The sequence below is a fragment of the Elephantulus edwardii genome, unplaced genomic scaffold (assembly GCF_000299155.1).
Source record: "Elephantulus edwardii isolate Elephantulus edwardi_28Jun2011 unplaced genomic scaffold, EleEdw1.0 scaffold00371, whole genome shotgun sequence".
NCBI classification, from domain to species: Eukaryota; Metazoa; Chordata; class Mammalia; order Macroscelidea; family Macroscelididae; genus Elephantulus; species Elephantulus edwardii.
In genome coordinates, this window is record NW_006400121.1 from 269,869 (window position 1) to 288,098 (window position 18,230).

The window sequence follows — 18,230 nt, forward strand, 5'->3', positions numbered from 1 at the left end:
AAGGAGACACCAAAGATTGTAAAGCAGACAATGTCCATGGGGGATTATGAAACACTCGCCTCACCACACCCAGATGACTCCCAGACACCAAACTCAGAGCAGAGATTGAAAGTTCTAAATGCTCATTATCAAAATTGGCCTTTGCCAGAACAATTATTTTAATAACTTAAGAACTTTAAAAGAACAGAGCGATCAGCCAATTCTCTTTTCTGTAAAAGAGGACACCATGGCCTGGGAGGGGAGATGTCTGGTGGTGTAATCTGCAGTGAGCTATGCTACAAACTCGAAGGCAGGCCATGTGTGTCTGGCAGCTGGAAGCCACCAGCAGCAGCTCCACAGGAGGAAAGTGGGCACTCTCCTCACATTTCTACATACAGACTCAGAAAACCAACAGAGCATCACTATGAGGAAGAATCAACTTGACAGCGGTGAATGTTCTGAGGGAACATTAAGAAGCAAGAATGGAAGCCTGTCACTCTCCCCAGCAGAGGCAATCCTCAACTTCTACCTCATATGCTAAGAGCCTGTATTCGTGTCTTGGGGCTGCCATAACAGATGGCCACAAAGTGCATAGCTTCAAATAACGGAAATACATTCTCTCACAGTCCTGAAGTCAGAAGTCCAAATTCTGGGTATCTGGAAGGTCATGCTCACTGAAGCTTCTGGGAACAAGACTTTCTTTCTTCTCCCACTTCTCTCACCTATTTTCACCTGTGTTCCCTCTGCTTTTATCTGTTCTCTGTATCTCTTCTCATAAGAACACCAGTAATAATGGACTAGAGTCCACCCTAGTATAACTTCATATTGACTAATTACATCTGAAAGCATGCCAATCTCAAATAAGATCACGTTCACAGGTATTAGTGGTTAGGGCTTCAATACATCATCTAGAGGGGTATGATTAAACCCCTAACAAACCTCATATTTTTCTAGTGCCAGATTTGGACTCTCATGATTATTTAAATGTTTCAAGAAGTCACATCATGATGCCTTTCACAACTAACATTTCCATTTCAGCAACACAAACACCTTTGTATAGCAATGTTGGTTTAATATTTTCTACTATTTTAGACATGTTGTATAAAAATAGAAAATGAAAATGTTAATATTAAAATAACTAAGACAGAACTTAAAATAATTAAAAGGAAAACTACCTCTTTGCAATCAAGTCAGAACCAATTCGTAGCTGGCCCTCCAAGGCTGTAAACTGCATTAAGAGAAGACTGCCCATCTTTCTCCCTTGGAGTCATCAGTGGATTTGACCTGCCAGAGAGACATCACCTTTGGCTTAGCAATGCAACTCCCTACAGATTATAACATCAGAGACCCTGAAAATACTTGTTGTTGTTAAGTATTGCCAAGTCAGAAACGACTCAGAGCAGACCCCTCGGTGGGTCTTCAGAGGATATAAATCACATAGGAGAAAAGGTTCTATATTTCTCCCATGGAGCAGCTGGTGGATTCAAACCACGTGCCCTTGAATTGGCAGCACAAAACCTTACCACTAGACTAGAGCTGTCTCTGAGAAAGGGTTGGTCTTCCAAAAAGAACAAAACTTTTCACCTCAGAAACTAAGTTCAATGACTAGGTGTTTGAGGGATTAAGACCAAAATGCTAGAAATAATATCTCAAAGACTGTGCTTAAAAGACAATTTAATAATGGGGGAAAACCAAGAAATTTGCTAACTAAATGTCACATTGAATAAGCTGAGCAAATGAAAATTTTAAAGTTAAAGATTTCATTACAAATATTAATGTTTAACCTATGCATTTAATGTTTAAAAGACCTCCAAAAGTTAAATCTTTTAAACTAAGCAGTTATAGCATTAGAAATATATTTCATTAATAGGAAATATATCAGAATTATTTTAAGCTCTATAGGAACTGAATTTTCTTATAACACTGTTAAAGGAGATTTGGTGACCTGGTGTATTATGTGTTATGCTGCTGAACAAAACATCTGCAAGTTCAAATCCACCAAATGTTCTGCAGGGAAAAGATGCACGGTCTCCTCCCACAAAAATGTACGGCCTAGGATCCATGAGAGGGTTGCTAAGAGGTAGAATCAACTCTACAGTGGTGGGTTTGCTTTGTTATGTTGGAACATGGTTCAAGAAGTCCTTGTGGTGGGGTATATAACATGCTTGGTTGTTAATTTAAAAATCTGCTCTTCAATTCTGCCATTGCTTCATCAGGATAAAGGTGGGCAGTCTCTTCTCATAAAGCTTTACAGTCTCGTAACCTGATGGAAGGGGGTCCCTGTGAGTTAGAACTGACTTGACAACTGTGGGATTCATAACATAGCTAAGGAACAGATGGTGGCACAGAAGTTAAAGCACTGTGGCTGCTAACTGAAAGGCTGATAGTTTGAATCCACCAGATACTCTGCAGAAGTCAGCTTCCATGAAGACTGAGAACCTTGATAATCCTACAGGGCAGTTCTACTCTGTTCTGTAGGATTGCTATGAGAAGTCACTCCACAGCACACAACAACATATTATCCCAAGAGCATCATGTTGAGTGGGGTTGTTTAAAAACAACCTTGACATTTTTGAAAGGTCCTTGGAAGTGTGTTGAAGCTCTTTTGCTTCACAGTACTATACTACACTGTACTGACTATATTATACTGTTGTATGGTGTGGAGTAAATTCTCACAGCAATCCTACAGGACAGAGTAGAACTGCCCTGTGGCATTGTCAAGTGTAAATCTTTATGGAAGCAGACTTCTGCAGAGCAGCAAACACCAAACAGACTAGACCCAAAACGAAAAACATCAAGACATATGATAATCAAATTCTTCAAATTAAAAGATAAGGATAGAATTCTAAAAGCAATGTAAGAAAAACAGAGTCAGCTACAAGGAAAAGCAATTAGACTAAATTCTGATTTCTCAGCAGTAACCATGCATGCTAGAAGGCAATGGGATAGCATACACAGTAAGTTGAAAGAAAGAAAATAACTGCCGGGCAAAGATCCTATAACCATCAAAGCCTTCCATCAAATATGAAGAAGAAACTAGACCCTTTGTTAAAAAGAAGGAAGATCAGAAATACGTGAAAATAAGACCAAAACTAAAAGAAATTTTAAGTGTAGTGTTTCATATGAAGATGCCAAAGGAAAGTGGATGGACTATAGTAACAGAAACAACAGAAAAAGAAACAAAACAAAATGACAACAATAAAATCTGGCCTGACAATAATAAAGCTTAATGTGAATGAATTAAATGTGCCAATTAAGAGAAAAAGAGTAGCAGAATAAATACTAAAAAAAAAAAAACCCACAAAGCTCATCAATGTATTGCATACAGGCACACATTTTAAAAATGAGGAGAAAGACAGACTCAAAATTAAAGGTGGGAAAAAAATATACCAAGCTAATGGCAACTACAAAAAAGCAGGAGTTGCAATACTAATCTCTAATAGATAAGGAAGGGCATTACATATAGATTAAAGGCACAACAGATCAAGAAGACATAATCTTCGTCAACATTTATGCACCAAATAATAGATCTGCAAAATACATAAAGTAACAATTAACAGAACTGAAGAAATACATAGCACCACAATAGTGGTAGGAGACTTCAACACACCACTATCATCAAAAGATAGGACAGCTCAAAAGAAACTTAGCAAAGATACAGAAGATCTAAACTGTACAATCACCCAACTTGTCCTTGTGGATGTATTCAGGTTAATGCACCCAACTAAAAATTCCTTTTCTTCTCAAGTGCACATAGCAAATTCTCCAGAATCTATCATATACTAGGAGACAAAGGAAGCCTCAATAAATTTAAAATCTTTGAAATAATACAATGTATCTTCTCAGACCACAATACCTTAAAACTAAAAATTAACTACAGGAGGGTAAAGTTTACAAAACCACCTATATGGAAGCTAAATAACTCTCTGCTGGAAGATGATTGGGTTATAAAAGAAATAAAGAATGAAATTTAAAAAATTCCTTGAAACAAATGAAAATGAAAATACAACATACCAAAACCTCTGGGATGCAGCCAAGGCAGTACTCAGGGGGTAATTCACAGCAATAGACACACACATACAAAAGGAAGAAAAGAAAAATATTAATGATCTAACTCAACACCTTCATCAACTAGAAAATGAGCAACAATCTAATCCTACGACCTCTAGAAGAAAGGAAATGATAAAGACAAGATCTGCAACCAATGAGATAGAAACAGAAAATAAACTGAAGCCATCAATTAAGACCAGGAGTTGGTTTTTCAAAAGGGACAATAAAAATGACAAACCACTCATAAACTTAACAAAAGAAGAAGAAAAAGAGAGAGAGAGAAGGCATAGATAACTGGATTAAAAAATAACAGAGGTGACATCACAACAGAACCAGATAAAATTAAATTGGTAATATGAGAATACTATGAAAAGCTATACTCTGATAAATTTGAAAACCTAGAGGATATTGACAAATTTCATGCCTTACCCAGACTGACCAGAATAGATGTAGAACCCTTGAACAGAGTCATCACAAAGGAAAAAATTGAGCAGGTCATAAAAAGACTTCTGGTAAGGAAAGTCCTGGCCCAGATGACTTCATGGATGAATTCTACCAGACATTCAGTGAAGATCTAAGAAACAAACCCAGAAAAAAGAAGGAACACTCCCAGAGTCATTTTACAAAGCAAGAATAACCCTAATAGCACAACCAAGCAAAGATATCACCAAGAAAGAAAATTACAGACCAATATCTCTCATTAACATAGACACAAAAATCCTTAACAAATTCCTAGCCAATAGAATCCAAAGCACATCAAAAAAATAATTCATCATGACCAAGTGTGTCTCATAACAGGTAAGCAAGGATGGTTCAACATAAGAAAAACAATCAACATAATTCATCTCATTAACCACGTGATCTTAGCAACTGATGCAGAAAATGCATTTCACAAAATCCAATGCCACTTCCTGATTAAGATACTCAGCAAAATTGAAATAGAAGGAATTTCTTCAACACAGTCAAAAGTATATACACAAAACCAAGAGCTAACATCATTTCAAGACAAGGATGTCCACTGTCACCACTTCTACTTAATATTATATAGAAGTGCTTGCCAGGGCAAAACAACTAAAAGGCATCCAGATTGGTAAAGATATGGTTAAACTACTACTATATGCAGATGATATGACAGTACACAGGAAACCCCAAGAATTAAAAAAAAAAAACACCACAAACCAAAACTGTTAAAAGCTAGTAGACCAATTTAGTAGAGTGGCAGGATACAAAATCAGTGGGATTCCTCTACAGAAATATAAAATGATACATCCACTCTGGAAGGAAGTTTGGTGTTTCTCCAAAAAGCTGAACAAAGAAATTCCATACAATGCAGCTATTTCACTGCTTGGAATATACTCCAAGAAAATGAGAACTGAGGCACAAACAGGGACTTGGACATCAATGTTTACAGCAGCATTATTCACCATCACAAGAACATGGAAACAACCTGAATGTGTAACCACAATTAAATGGATTGAGAAATTATAGTACAGGATGGAAAACTACAAAGCAGACAGGAGCAATGATTTTGTAAATCACTATCTAACTTGGGAGGGACTGGTGAGCACTATGCTGAGTGAACTAACTCAGTCCCATAAGGGCAAATACGGTATAAGACCATTACTGTAGAGATGACTAGTAAAACATGAATGAGGATTCAGTGGGGGAAGAGCGCACAGGTGAGGATGCTGGGCCGTGGTAATAGTCAGGTCGCACAATTTGAAACAAAAAACAGAAAGATTGGGTGTGAAAAAATAATGTATACTAAACTTTGTAAGTAAAATGGTATAAAATAAAAAAAGTTTATATTTTTAAAATGTGTCTTTATTAAAAAGATTTTTTCTCTTGCAAAAGATATTTTTATTACTTTTTTTCCTTCAGCTAACAGAAAAATAATTCAGCTCGACGGTCTTCACTTTTCTGCACTCTATTTAATGTAACTTGAAAATTCATTCGCACATCCTCCTACTGCTCACTTACTCCATGCTTCGCAACGCAAATAAGCTACTACTTAACTGCTACTGTCAACCATCTGAACTGGCACCTCCCTCCTCTTCCCAGCTACCTCTGCAGAGCTCTCTCACACATCTATCTTTAAAATGGCTGTGTTTACAGCTACCCATATGTCACCATTCATGAAGCAACTGCCACCATCCCCTTGACTAGGCACATTCTCTGCAAGGGCTTGCAGGGCTACCAAGGCGGTGTTTGGGTTTTTTTCTTAATGTCATCACTTTTTAGAAGTTTTTAAATAAAATCACTGAAGAGCAGAAGGGTGATACGCATATTCTTAACAACTAAAAATTTCATGGGAGGTTGGGCAAAGAGTCTAAGTTCCATGGTGAGGGAGTTCCACCGGCCAAGCTGTCTTCAAGTTCTTCAAGTAAAATTTCTATCACAAGCACACCTCATTACAAAAAACAGTCGTGGGGAGCTCTGGTGGCCTAGTGGTAAGGAGCTGCAACTACAATCACCAGATGCTCTGCCGAGGAAGGAGGGACAATCTCCTCCTGTACCAGTCAGATCTGATTTGACGGTACACTCACACAAAAACAATAAAATAAAATAAAAAACAGTTGTCAAATTGACTGTGACTCAAAGTGACCCCACAAGTGTTGTAGCATGGTTGCGTGTACTCACTGGAATTTTCTTTATAAATTTTCTTATTTTAATTGTGATGTACCAAATGTTTACATAAAAGTTAGATTTTCATTCATTCATTGTTGCACATTTTTACTCCTCTCCTCCCTCCCTTCCCCTTTCCCCAGAGTTCACTCTTTTTGGTTTTTTTTAAAAAAATATTCATTCATTGTGGCGTAATTACCTCTTCTCCCCCAAGTCCTCTTTGCAAAGTTTTTCTTATTCTGGGCTGTTGCCATACATATAATGCCTAATCATATATTCCTTTTAACCAATTCCTTCCTCTATCTGTTCCAGTGCAATGTTCATTATCTAACCACTCTTATCCTATCCTCCTTCTAAACCCTCATGTCTGACCTTCTTTATAACAGTGATGCTATGCAGTATTTGTCCTTTTTGAGTGAGCCATTTCACTCAGCATTATCTCCTGTAGGTTCACCCATGTTGTATAATGTTTTATGACTTCATTGTTTTTCAGTGCTCCGTAGTATTCTACTTTATTAATATATCATAGCTTTTCTACCCATTCATTTGTTGAGGGCACTTGGTTTACTTCCAACTCTTTGTTGTTATAAATAAACATGAGTGTGCATGTTTCTGCTTGGATGGTGGTTATGGTTTCTTTAGGGTATATTCCCAGTAGTGGCATTATTGGGTCAAATGGAGTTGAAATCAGCTGAATGGGGAAATGACAGCCTTTTTAACAAACGGTGTTGGCAAAATTGGAAAATCATTTGGAAAAAACTCAGGCAAGACTCACACGTCACACCATACCAAAAACTAACTCACGGTGGATCAAGGACCTAGGAGTAAAATCAAAGACGATAAAGTTCATTAGAAAATAGCCTGGAAGAACTCTAGAAGCTCTAATCCATGAAATGAAGTCTTCCAAACATAATCAAAAACCTCAAACCAGGAGAGAACAAAATAGATGAATGGGACCTTCTAAGAATCAAATCCCTATGCACATTAAAAAAACTTCCCCAACAGGGTAAAAAGGAAAGCCACAGACTTGGAAAAAAAACTTGGTAAAGACCTATTTGATAAGGAACTCATATTTAAAATTTATTGATCTTAAAATTTTTTATAAAGGCTTTTCACATATTGTCTAAGAGGCCCTGGAAGTGCACTTGGCTGCAAACCGAAATGCAGGCACTTCGAATCCACCCAGTGAGCGACTATACAGATGTAAGATCTGTTTCCATAGACTTCAGTCAAGAAAACCCTCTTTTCTCCTCTGTTACATGAAGTCGCTATCAGCTGCAATCAACTCATTGACACACAGCAGCCACAACACATTGTCTCCAATTTGTTTTAACTATGTTATGTGCTGGTACAGTCCAGAAAGCAGGCGAGAGTGGGGCAGCCAAACTGCAAAGTTCTTCAATGGCAGATGAGGAAAGGTGACTGGAGCAGGCGGACCAGAAACAACAGAAAAGTGAGGGGTAGAGCTGACAAAGTCACCTCAACTCCCAGCCTTGTTGCTATCTTTCCTCTTTACTGAGGAGAGACTAATTCTGGGGCAAAAAGACTGATCTGGGAAGACAAGCTGGAAAGACAATTCAAGGAGGAATAGGGGGCAGCACAGGAGTTCTCCTTCCTTCTCTCACTTTCTGTCCCACTGGTTTCCTCATCTTCCCCCAACAGTCACTTACAGGGCAAAGAATCATTAAGGGCCAGAGGGCAGAAAAAGAGCTGATGCCAGGACTAGGGCTGAGAGACTCAGCCAGAGGACTGCAGAGGAGCCCAAACAGAATAGTAGCAGCAGCAAATGCTAAACTAGATTTTTTTTTTTCTTTTTCATTTAACTTTCCTTTTCCCTACACAGCTATGAACAATAGAATAATTATTCCCTTCTCTTCTCCTTGTTATCCTGATGAGAAAGGAAAAAAAAAAAGAGTTGAGGGAATAAGGATAAAAACAGGGAAAAGAGGGAAAGAAATCGCAGGGGTAACCAAAGAGAATGAACATTCATCACGCTGCTTCTCATGCATAAAGAACAAACATGACTGAGCTCGTGCCCCCACTTGGTAGAGTCCTACATCCAAATACTACCAGAATGTTAGGATCTTTTAAACTGCTTCTAAATTTCTTTGCTTCTTGTCACCCAAATGGAAATGACACATCCCTTTGTGGAGAAGACTGATAATTAATATATCCTCTTATATAAACTTTACAGTTTTCTAAATGTTTGCCTATCAAGTCTTGGCATTTTTCTACACGATAGTCTATTAATAGGGAGAGCAAGTATTATCCCTGTTTTACAGGCTGGGAAGCAGCACAAAGAAAGGAGTTAAGTACATATGTAAAGCTGAGAGGAACCAAAGCAAAGGATCCCCACTGGGTGATCAGAATTCACTTCACTCATTCAGTAAGCATCTTTTTTAGTATATACTATGAAGGTTCCTAAAGAGCCAAAGATGAGACAAATTCAGTGCCCTATGACCACCATCAAGGAACTCTGGCGGCCTAGTGACAAGAAGCTGTGTTGCAATCCCAAAGGCACGCAGTTCAAGGCCACCAGCTGCTCCTCTGGAGAAGGACGGGCAATCTCCTCCTGTGCCTCTGAAAACCTGCCAGAGGGTCAGCCTGGCTCAGTTCTCTATATCACAACAACAAGCATTACCACCATCACTATCCCCATCCACCATGGAGTTAGGGGTTCTGTGTTTTGTATAGATGCAAAAAAGCCTAGAGAAATTACAAAGGCCACCACTGTCAGCATTTGCCCAAGTTTTCCAAACCAACATTTCTAATTCACATTAATCATACATAAAGAACGCCTCTTAAATAAAGAGGGTCTGGTTTCCTACGTCACTATCACTGAAAGGAGTTTCATTTGTTCCTGTGATATCAGAAAAGGAAAAAAACATGTTGCAGGAAACATGTGAGTAAAGACAAACCTCCATGAGTTCCAGCTTCTGCTGCTGCAAGCAACATAAGGACACAGGTCAAATATTTAAATAGAGTGTGTTTATGAGGGGAAAGGATTCGGGATCAAGTGTTTTAGTGAAGAATTCAATTCCCATCACCTACTATGAGACCACAGTCAAGTTAATTAAGCTTTCTGAATCATAATTTCTCCATCCATAAAATTATAGTAAATAATGCCTTTTTGTAGATCACATGATTAATTACGGAAAGCTATCCAAGAGTCACTGCCAAACAGAAAAACTCAAGTCAAAATAGCAAGTATGATATGATCCAACTTCTTTTCTTTTTTCTTTTTTTTTTTTTTAGAGAAAACGCAACAGACTTATTTTGAGTAATTACCCTGGTGGAGTAAGAACAGAAAGGTGGAAATACTGGGTGGTTTTTATTTCTCCTTTATTTCATTTTCTACCATTTCCTCCAATTTTTCAAGGAAATAAAGTCTACACAGTCATTTAAAAATGACAATTCAATTAGTTGTACATTTGAAAGACGTGTACTTTTCTGTGTGTACAGTACACCTCAATAATGAGGAAGTTTGCTTTTATTTTTAAAAAATGAGGCAGATCTAATTGCTCAGACAAGGAAAGAATTTCCCTATGAAATAGCAAGCATCAACTATACAGGTTATAAAATTTCACCATTAAAAACTCAACGATTATGTATGGTTATATATAAGTAAGTGTATATGAATGTACCTGGGGAAGACAGACAGATATAGATAGATAGAAAAGATAGATATACAATTTATACCATACTCCGACACTGTTTCATTTTTTTTTACAGATATTGTTTAGGTATTAGTTTTCAAATTTACACTTTTTAAAATACTTTATTAATATTTTTATCATTCATATACACATTGTGTTTCATGCACATAAATTGTGTTTTATAAAATCTTCATTTACATTATATTTCATTCATGTGTATTCATGTGGAGGTTTTTTCCTCCTACAATCATCTTACTAATAGCTACTTTCATGAAAACATGTTTTAGACAGCCAATTTCTGGTTTGCCCACCCCTGACAAACCTCTGAGGGAACAAGTATATCCCCTCTGCTGAAGAGTTCTCTGTTCAACTTGGAGACTTTGAGTGCCTGCATCCACAAGCAATGGCCAGAGCAGAACACGCCATCAGGTTGCAACAATCAACCCTAGCTCACATCATGGATCATCTTCTCTTCATCTGGTTGGGTTCTGGTCAGTTCATCTCCAGTCATCTGTGGCTAGGTTCAAATGGGCATCAGCCACAAACTCAAGAGTCCATACTTCTCCCTGTGTTCTGGACCCAGATCCTTTCACTCAGCCCTAGCCTCCATACAGGGCCAAGTCAACAAGCCAGGGGTCCTCATGACTCCTTGCTCCACAAACCAACTTCCCTGTTCATCCATACATCTATGCATGCTAAGTGGACAGCACTGAAAAAGAAAAAAAAAACCACTTCTAAATTCAGCCTGTTTCTCCATTATTTTATTTCTCCCATTTCCACACCTGTAGATCCAGGGACTCACTACAAGTAACCATATTCATAAGCTCCTGTCAACCTCACGTGCTGAAAGTGGGTGCCGATAGGCACAAACTTTATACCCTGGCTTAGAATCCAAATGTTGCTGTTTTTATGTGCCATTGAGTTGCCTGAAAATCATAGCAACCCTATGTACAACAGCTTTGAATCCTGCTCTATCTTCAGCTAGTCTCACTTACATTGACATACCCATCCCATTACCCTATTCACTCTCCTCTGGTGTCTTCCTCTCCTGCACTGTCCTTCCACCCTTCCATTATGTTTTTCTCCAAGGACTGGTCCCTCCTAGCCATATGCCCAAAGTATGTGAGATGGAACTTCAAAATCCTAGCTTCCAAGAGGAAACTTGGTTTCACCTTCTCTGAGACAGACCTGTTTGTTTTCTTGGTGGTCCACAGTATGTTCAATACTCTTCTCCAGCACCACAACTCAAAGGCATCAATTCTTCCTCTGTCATCCTTAGCTTCAATCCTTTGATGTCAAACACCACTCCCAGTTCTGTTCTGAAGCCCTACCATCTTGGATATGTCTATCCAAGAAAGATCATTCTTTCCATTCCAAAAAACACACAGCACTTACTGTCTATACCACTTATTCAATAGTGAACTCCAGCTCCTGCCAGCTCCTGATATCCATGTACATGAAGCTTCATCTTACATTATTTACCTCATCCTTTCCTAATTACACTCACCTTCTCTATTTTGCTGAAGAACCAGGCCCCTCCCACTGTAGGTCAGGGCCTTTGTAATATTCTCCCTCTGGGCCTCTTTCTTTGCCTTTTTCCCAATTAATATCTATTTACACTTGAGATTTCAGCTCAAATGCTTTCCCTCAACAAAGGTTTTCAAGACCACACACACACAAATTCACCCTAAGGCTACAAACAGGCCCCTTACCTATTTCTCTATCATAGCACTCATCACATTATGTATGGACATTGCTAATTTATTACTATTTGTCTCTCCCAATGGACTAACTAGACATTCACAAACTCAGAAGCAGAACCATAAGCAGGATCTATATCTGGTTTTCTCCACCTATTCACCATCTACTGCACTATCTGGCAATAAAGAAGTGTTTAACAAATACTTGTTACACAAATGAAAGAAAAGAGTTAAGTGTAAACTGGTAATACCAATGGTCATGTGATCTATTTTTACTAAACAAATTCACTCTTAAGTAGACACAGTATGCAAGCACTATATCACTATGATAGATGATAGATAGATAGATAGATAGATGACAAATAGATCTTAAACCGGAGGATAACACCCATAAAAGACAGAAATTTTAACTATTCTATTCATTCATAAAGGAGCTCTTGTGATCAAGTGCTTTACATGTGGCACTGCTAACCAAAAGTAGGTGGTTCAAATCTACCAACTGTTCCAAGGGAGAGAGATAGGCAGTTTTATCCTGAGTGTTTGTACCAGAATACCCACGGAGTCGCTATGAGTAGAAATCAACTCAACAGCAGAGAGTTTGCTTTTGAGGTATTAGGTCATTAAGTTTATAGGGCTTACTTAAACCTGTTTTCAAAATGTAATATTGCTCCCCTACACAGAGAATTCTCTACTTTCTGCAGTTACACTGAAATCCATTGAAACCAGTTGTCTGCAGTCACCTTCTCCATGTGCTTCATTTCACAGCTTGGCTTTGGCCTAAAACCAAAGAGATTTCTTGCATTTAAGTAAATAAGTGGCGAATTCTCATACTAACCCCAACCCCAGCACTCTCTTCCTTTTCTCCCTCATAGTAGGCAGGAAACACTAAAATTCTGGGAACAAGATGTGTGTCGCACGCTGGAAATGTTCAGATCTGCTGATAAATGCACAATCTGTGTCGGCTAAATGCATGAGGAAGCCACATGGTAACAATTCTAATGGAACACAGAACATAACTACTAAACTGAAGCAACATTCCACATGTTATCACTTTCAGCTCTGTACAACATGTGGAAGCTGGCTCCCTATCCACTTGGTCGTGTCAGAGCATCTGAGGGAGCAGGACGTGTGCATGGGATTTATTGTGGTCACCCACTTCAGCAAAGTCCAAAGAAATGTACTGCAGCCGCCCTGGAGCTTTCTGCTTTGGACTCGCTTACTTTTAAAAGGAGTACTTTCTAGAACATTTTCACCTTTCAAGTGCTGAGACTACTTGTGTAACACACAACACTCAAAAGCAAAATTAAGTAAATGAGGATTTTAGACTAGAGAAAAAAGCAGGAGCTCTGGTGGTGGAAAAGTTAAGCACTCAGCTACTAAATGAAAAGTTAGTGGTTCAAATGCACCCAGCAGGTCTACAGAAGACCTGGAAATCTGCTCCAGTAAAATTATAGCCTAGAAAATCCTGTGGGGTAGTTCTACCCTGAAAATATAGGGTCAACATTGACTCCAAAACAAATTAACAGCAACAAAGAATAGGCTGTTCTTTTTTTTTAATTTTTATTTTATTATTTGTGTGTGTGTGAGAGAGAGAGAAAGAGAGAGTTTGTGTTCCATCAAATCAGATCTGACTGGTACAAGAGGAGACTGCCCCTCCTTCTCCAGCAAATGATGTGGTGGATTTGAACCACGCGCCTCTGGGATTGCAGTGCAGCTTCTTGTCCATTAGGCCACCAGAGCTCCCTCAGGCTGTTCTTTTTAAGAGTATTGCGGCAATTTTGTATCAAATTCAATACTGGATGGTTTTGTTTGTTCTTTTGATCAGACTTGCTCTAGTTCATCCATTTGAACTTTTTTAGGCCAAATCAAAAGCCTCAAGTTCTGCTGGGTATCTGGGCTAGCAAGTTTACACATACTGAAGAGGAGACAGGAAGTAAATTAGGAATATAATATAAACCAGGAAAAAATACTGTCAGTGTTGTTGTGAGATGCCACAGAGTCAAGTAGGACTCATAGCAACCCTATGAACAAGAGATCTGAATCTTGTTGTATCCTGTGACATCCTCATCATCTCCGACATACTGTGGTTATTGCTGTTAAGTGCCAACAAGTAGAAGACAACTGATAGTGACCCTATGAACAAAAGCCCTGACCCCTGTCCTATCCTGTTCCATCCTCATCTCTGGCATATTTGAGCTCATTGCTGCAGTCACTGTGGCAATCCATCTTGTTGGGGGTCTTCCTCTCCTACTCTGATTCTCCTCTTTTCCAAACATGATATCCCTTTCCAAGGAATACATTCTCCTAGCAACATGTCCAAAGCATGAGACAACACTTCACAATTCTTGCCTCCAAGGAGTGTGTTGGCTGCACTTTTTCCAAGACACATCTATTCATTCTTTTGGCAGTCCATGCATGATTAAAATCACAAGACAATTTACTTGAGAAATGTAATACTCAATTTTGAGACCTTTGTATTTCAGATAACAGAGAATTAACTTCGACAATACCAGATAGTCTACAGACTATAAAGTAAATTTAAAATTCCAAGTATGTTAAATTGCTTCTTTGTACTCTCTTATTAAATGTATCAAATATTCAATGCATTCCACACAACAAGTAAGGCAATGTGTCAACAACTAAGATACACATAGCGGATGCTATGCCTATCCCCCATCTAATTTACAGAGAAACAAAAACCTCTACAAAGAAGCAAATCCACCCCTTCACTAAGCTAAGCAGACCAGGATCAGGTGTGTTAGAAGTGATCAACTCAGTAACTAGTTCTGAAGTTAAATTAATTATTCATGTGCATTAATCTAGGTACCAATAAACTCTAAGAAATAAAGAAACTATAGGAAATTACTACAAGCAAGCATGCCAATGTATTTTTTCACAATACGTAGGCTCCATATAAAAAGAACTTATATCTAGTGATGTAAGCATATCACTGATAAAAGATGAGGCTGAAAGGAAATAAGGAAAATTTTATAAGAGGCCACTCTGCTGCAGGTGTCTGACATCCACAACCCTCCTACAGGGCCACTAAGAGTCCAGTTTTTCAATAAGTAACATCTCATTCAATAGTTTTTGCATTCTGGGGATAAGTACTAACTATTTACTTAAACTGATATAAACTAATTGAAATCTAACATTTTGATTAATTATCAAAATGGCTTCTCTCAACAAAAATGAAGCATTTTAGCTACCTGATCTTTGTGACTACTTTTTGTTTTTATAAAGTGAGGAAAATCATGTCTTAGTAGGGAGTCGTCACCCATAGCATAATTTAGATGTATTCAGAAAAAGCTGTGATAGCTGTCCATATATTAGATTCACTTAAAAATTATGTCAGTCCAAAACCCATTTGATGAAAAAACTTCATTGCATTGCCTATGGAACCCAACATAAGGCTAGATTTCTCTATTGCTTTACTGCAGTCTGAATGACATTTTGTTGCTACAGCAACAAAACTCTGCTACCTGTGGCCATGATTTGTTAAGGATTCCTCTAACTAGTAAATGCTATGCTGTGCATTCATAAAAACAACAGAATGGCTCTGAAAAAATAAGGATTTATTTTCTCCCTACAATATACACATATTTACAAAACATATGCATATACATACATCCATGTATAATTATGACTCTCCCAATCCCACCAAATTAGCAAAACAATAACAAATTTCCATTTTAAAATGGGCACCAAAATTTCCATGGTTTAGATTTTATCGAATAATTGCTACCTATTTCTAAAAACAGACTGGAGAAAAACTTAAAAATGAAAAAGTTCATTATTTCCACTTATTTATTATATGCTATCTCACCCACCCATACATGCTGTCCTTGTATGCCCACCCCCCCCAAAAAAAAAAACCAAACACAAAACCACCACACCTTAAGGCATAATAATGAGCTGATTTCTAAAATATCCAATTAATGAGTATGGGCGAAATGTGGTCATCGCCACCTTCACCCATCACAGGGCTTTTGCAGGCTACTCACCCTCACTGGGGGACTCCAGGCTTGCACTCGAGGTTGCTGTCCACCTTGGGAGTTCTGCAGATCTTTTGAGCCACAACTGACCACAGTGCTGCTCTGAGCCCTTAATGCATTTGTGCAGTTCGTTCCACTGCCCCCACCAGGGCCAGGTTTCCAAGGCCTCTGTTTGATGCCATCCAGGAGTCTGACCAGCAAGATGTTACTAGGAAGTTCTTCAACACCAGAGCCAACAAGAGTCCTGCACTCAGGGCATCTGAGTTCATTTCGGGAACCTACAATCCCCAGCAAGCATCTCTTGCAAAAGGTGTGCTGGCAAGGCAAGACTTTTGCAGAAGCATCAAGCCGCTCGAGACACACAGGACACTCCAGAAGATCTAGCAAGGCAGATTCATCCATTTTTCTTTAGTTTACTGAGAAAGATGCTTCAGAAATGTTCATAGTTTTGTGCATCCCTTAAAATGACTCAGGTAACATCCATTTCAGAATTTGCTCTGGAGTCATGGGGAGAGAGGTTTGAAATAGAGAAAAATTAGTATTCGGGGGTGGGGGGGGGCGTAGTTCAGAAATGCCAAGAACCAAAGAATACACAAAAGTGCTTCCTCTGAACAGTGCAGCTTCACTTTGGAATTTGGTGCCTAAAGGCCAGAGAGAACAATTAAAGACAAAACTGTTCTTTTTTCAAGAAATTAAAAATTAATCACTTACAAGTTCACTGTTTAGAAATAGTTAATCCTCTGCAGAAGGGTTTTTACAATAAATAGGCTTTAGGAAATACAATAAAGAACATAATTTCTTCAGCTCTCAAAATGATATGAGGTGAACAGAAGCAACTGAAAATTTCCTCCACCCCAAATTAGTTTTAAGTCCAACAAAATTCATAATTTTCAAGCCACTTTATTGTTTAAGAAACCATGCCTCGTCATGACTTATGGTAAGCGAGCCCAATATGAAATACATATGTTTCTTCACTGATCGTTAAAGTAGAACTGTTTAATCTTGCCCAACCCAAAAGAGCTGAAGGTTGACAATGCTAAAAAGGCACAAAGATTTGCTTGAAAGGAGCTAAAACATAAAAGCAACCTTCAAGGCAGTCGTTGACAAATTCTGAAACAGATTTCGGAACAGCCTGTCCTAATCCCATTCACAAAATCTGGCAAAATTATCACCACAAGAATTTGACAATGGAATGCTGAACTGAAAACTGTGAGCATAATATGAAAAGGGGGCCATTCAGGAAAAACCTTTTAAAACAGTTATTGTGGCTTCCTCTCCCCAGCAAAATAAAACTGTTAATCCTTTACAGAAAAGAGGTAAAAGGCTTTAACAGAATCGTTAACAGCTGTTTTTGACAAAATCGGGGTAGGGGAGCCCCAGGATTGCGCCTCTCTCACGCTACCAACGACAGGTATTCCAAACCCCGCAAGGAGGCGCGGCGGCCGTTCACCAGACACACACCGGAGCCAGGTGTCGCGAGCGGGGGACCGGGGCGCAGAGTGTCCCGGGCTGGAGTTGGGGCTGTGGACTAGAGGCAGACGCAGCTGGCTGCTTCAAGAAAGGAGACTTCATTCAATAGCCCGATCTACGCCTGTTTCTATCGGGCCAGGGACAAAAACCCTCTCACACGACTGCTGGGAAGTTTTCAAGGACTCAGAAATAAATGTTCAGCCGTAAGTTGTGAAAACTCAGCACCATAAAGTGACATGGGGAAGCTGATCTATCTATAAGCTTGCAAGGAATGGGGAGGGGGGGGGTGTCCCCAGAGAGCTCGATCATCCAGGGAGCTAGGGGTGCTGGGCTGGGCTCAGGGAGATCGTGGCACTAAGCTGGGCAGCTTCCTGCTCCGAGAAAACTGTGAGGCCGCGGGCTCAGTTCCAGCAGGTCCTGGATCCAGCCCACAGGGACCCGGCATGGTGGCGGCGAGGGAATGACCAGAGTAGCAGGGGCATCGGGACGCCATGACCCCCCGCGCCTCCCCCGGCCCTGCGCCTGCCGCGCGCCCTACCTCCGCGCGCCTCGGCTCCTCCTCTTTGTTCGCGGCCCCACAGCGGCGGCGGCGGTCGATGCAGATGCAGCCCCGCCGCGCCCGCCGCGCTCTCAGTGTCTCTGACGCCGCCGCGGCACCAGGAGACTCCTCTCTGCTGCCCCCCTCACGCTCGAACACACACGCCGCCGCCTCCCACTTTCCCAGCCAAGGAGGGCGGAGGAGGGGGAGGAGGAGG

At 39.6% G+C, this 18,230-nt stretch overlaps 1 protein-coding gene across 1 annotated transcript in view; it reads right to left on the reverse strand.

Annotated features, from left to right (window-relative positions):
- The window catches only part of SH3RF1 (SH3 domain containing ring finger 1), a 252,817-nt gene extending 236,410 nt beyond the window's left edge, over positions 1–16,407 (reverse strand). Inside the window, exon 1 of the mRNA XM_006902128.1 lies at positions 16,015–16,407. Coding sequence (XP_006902190.1) covers positions 16,015–16,407 — 393 coding nt within the window. The remainder of the gene's footprint in view (positions 1–16,014) is intronic.
- Between the last annotated feature and the right edge of the window lie 1,823 nt (positions 16,408–18,230).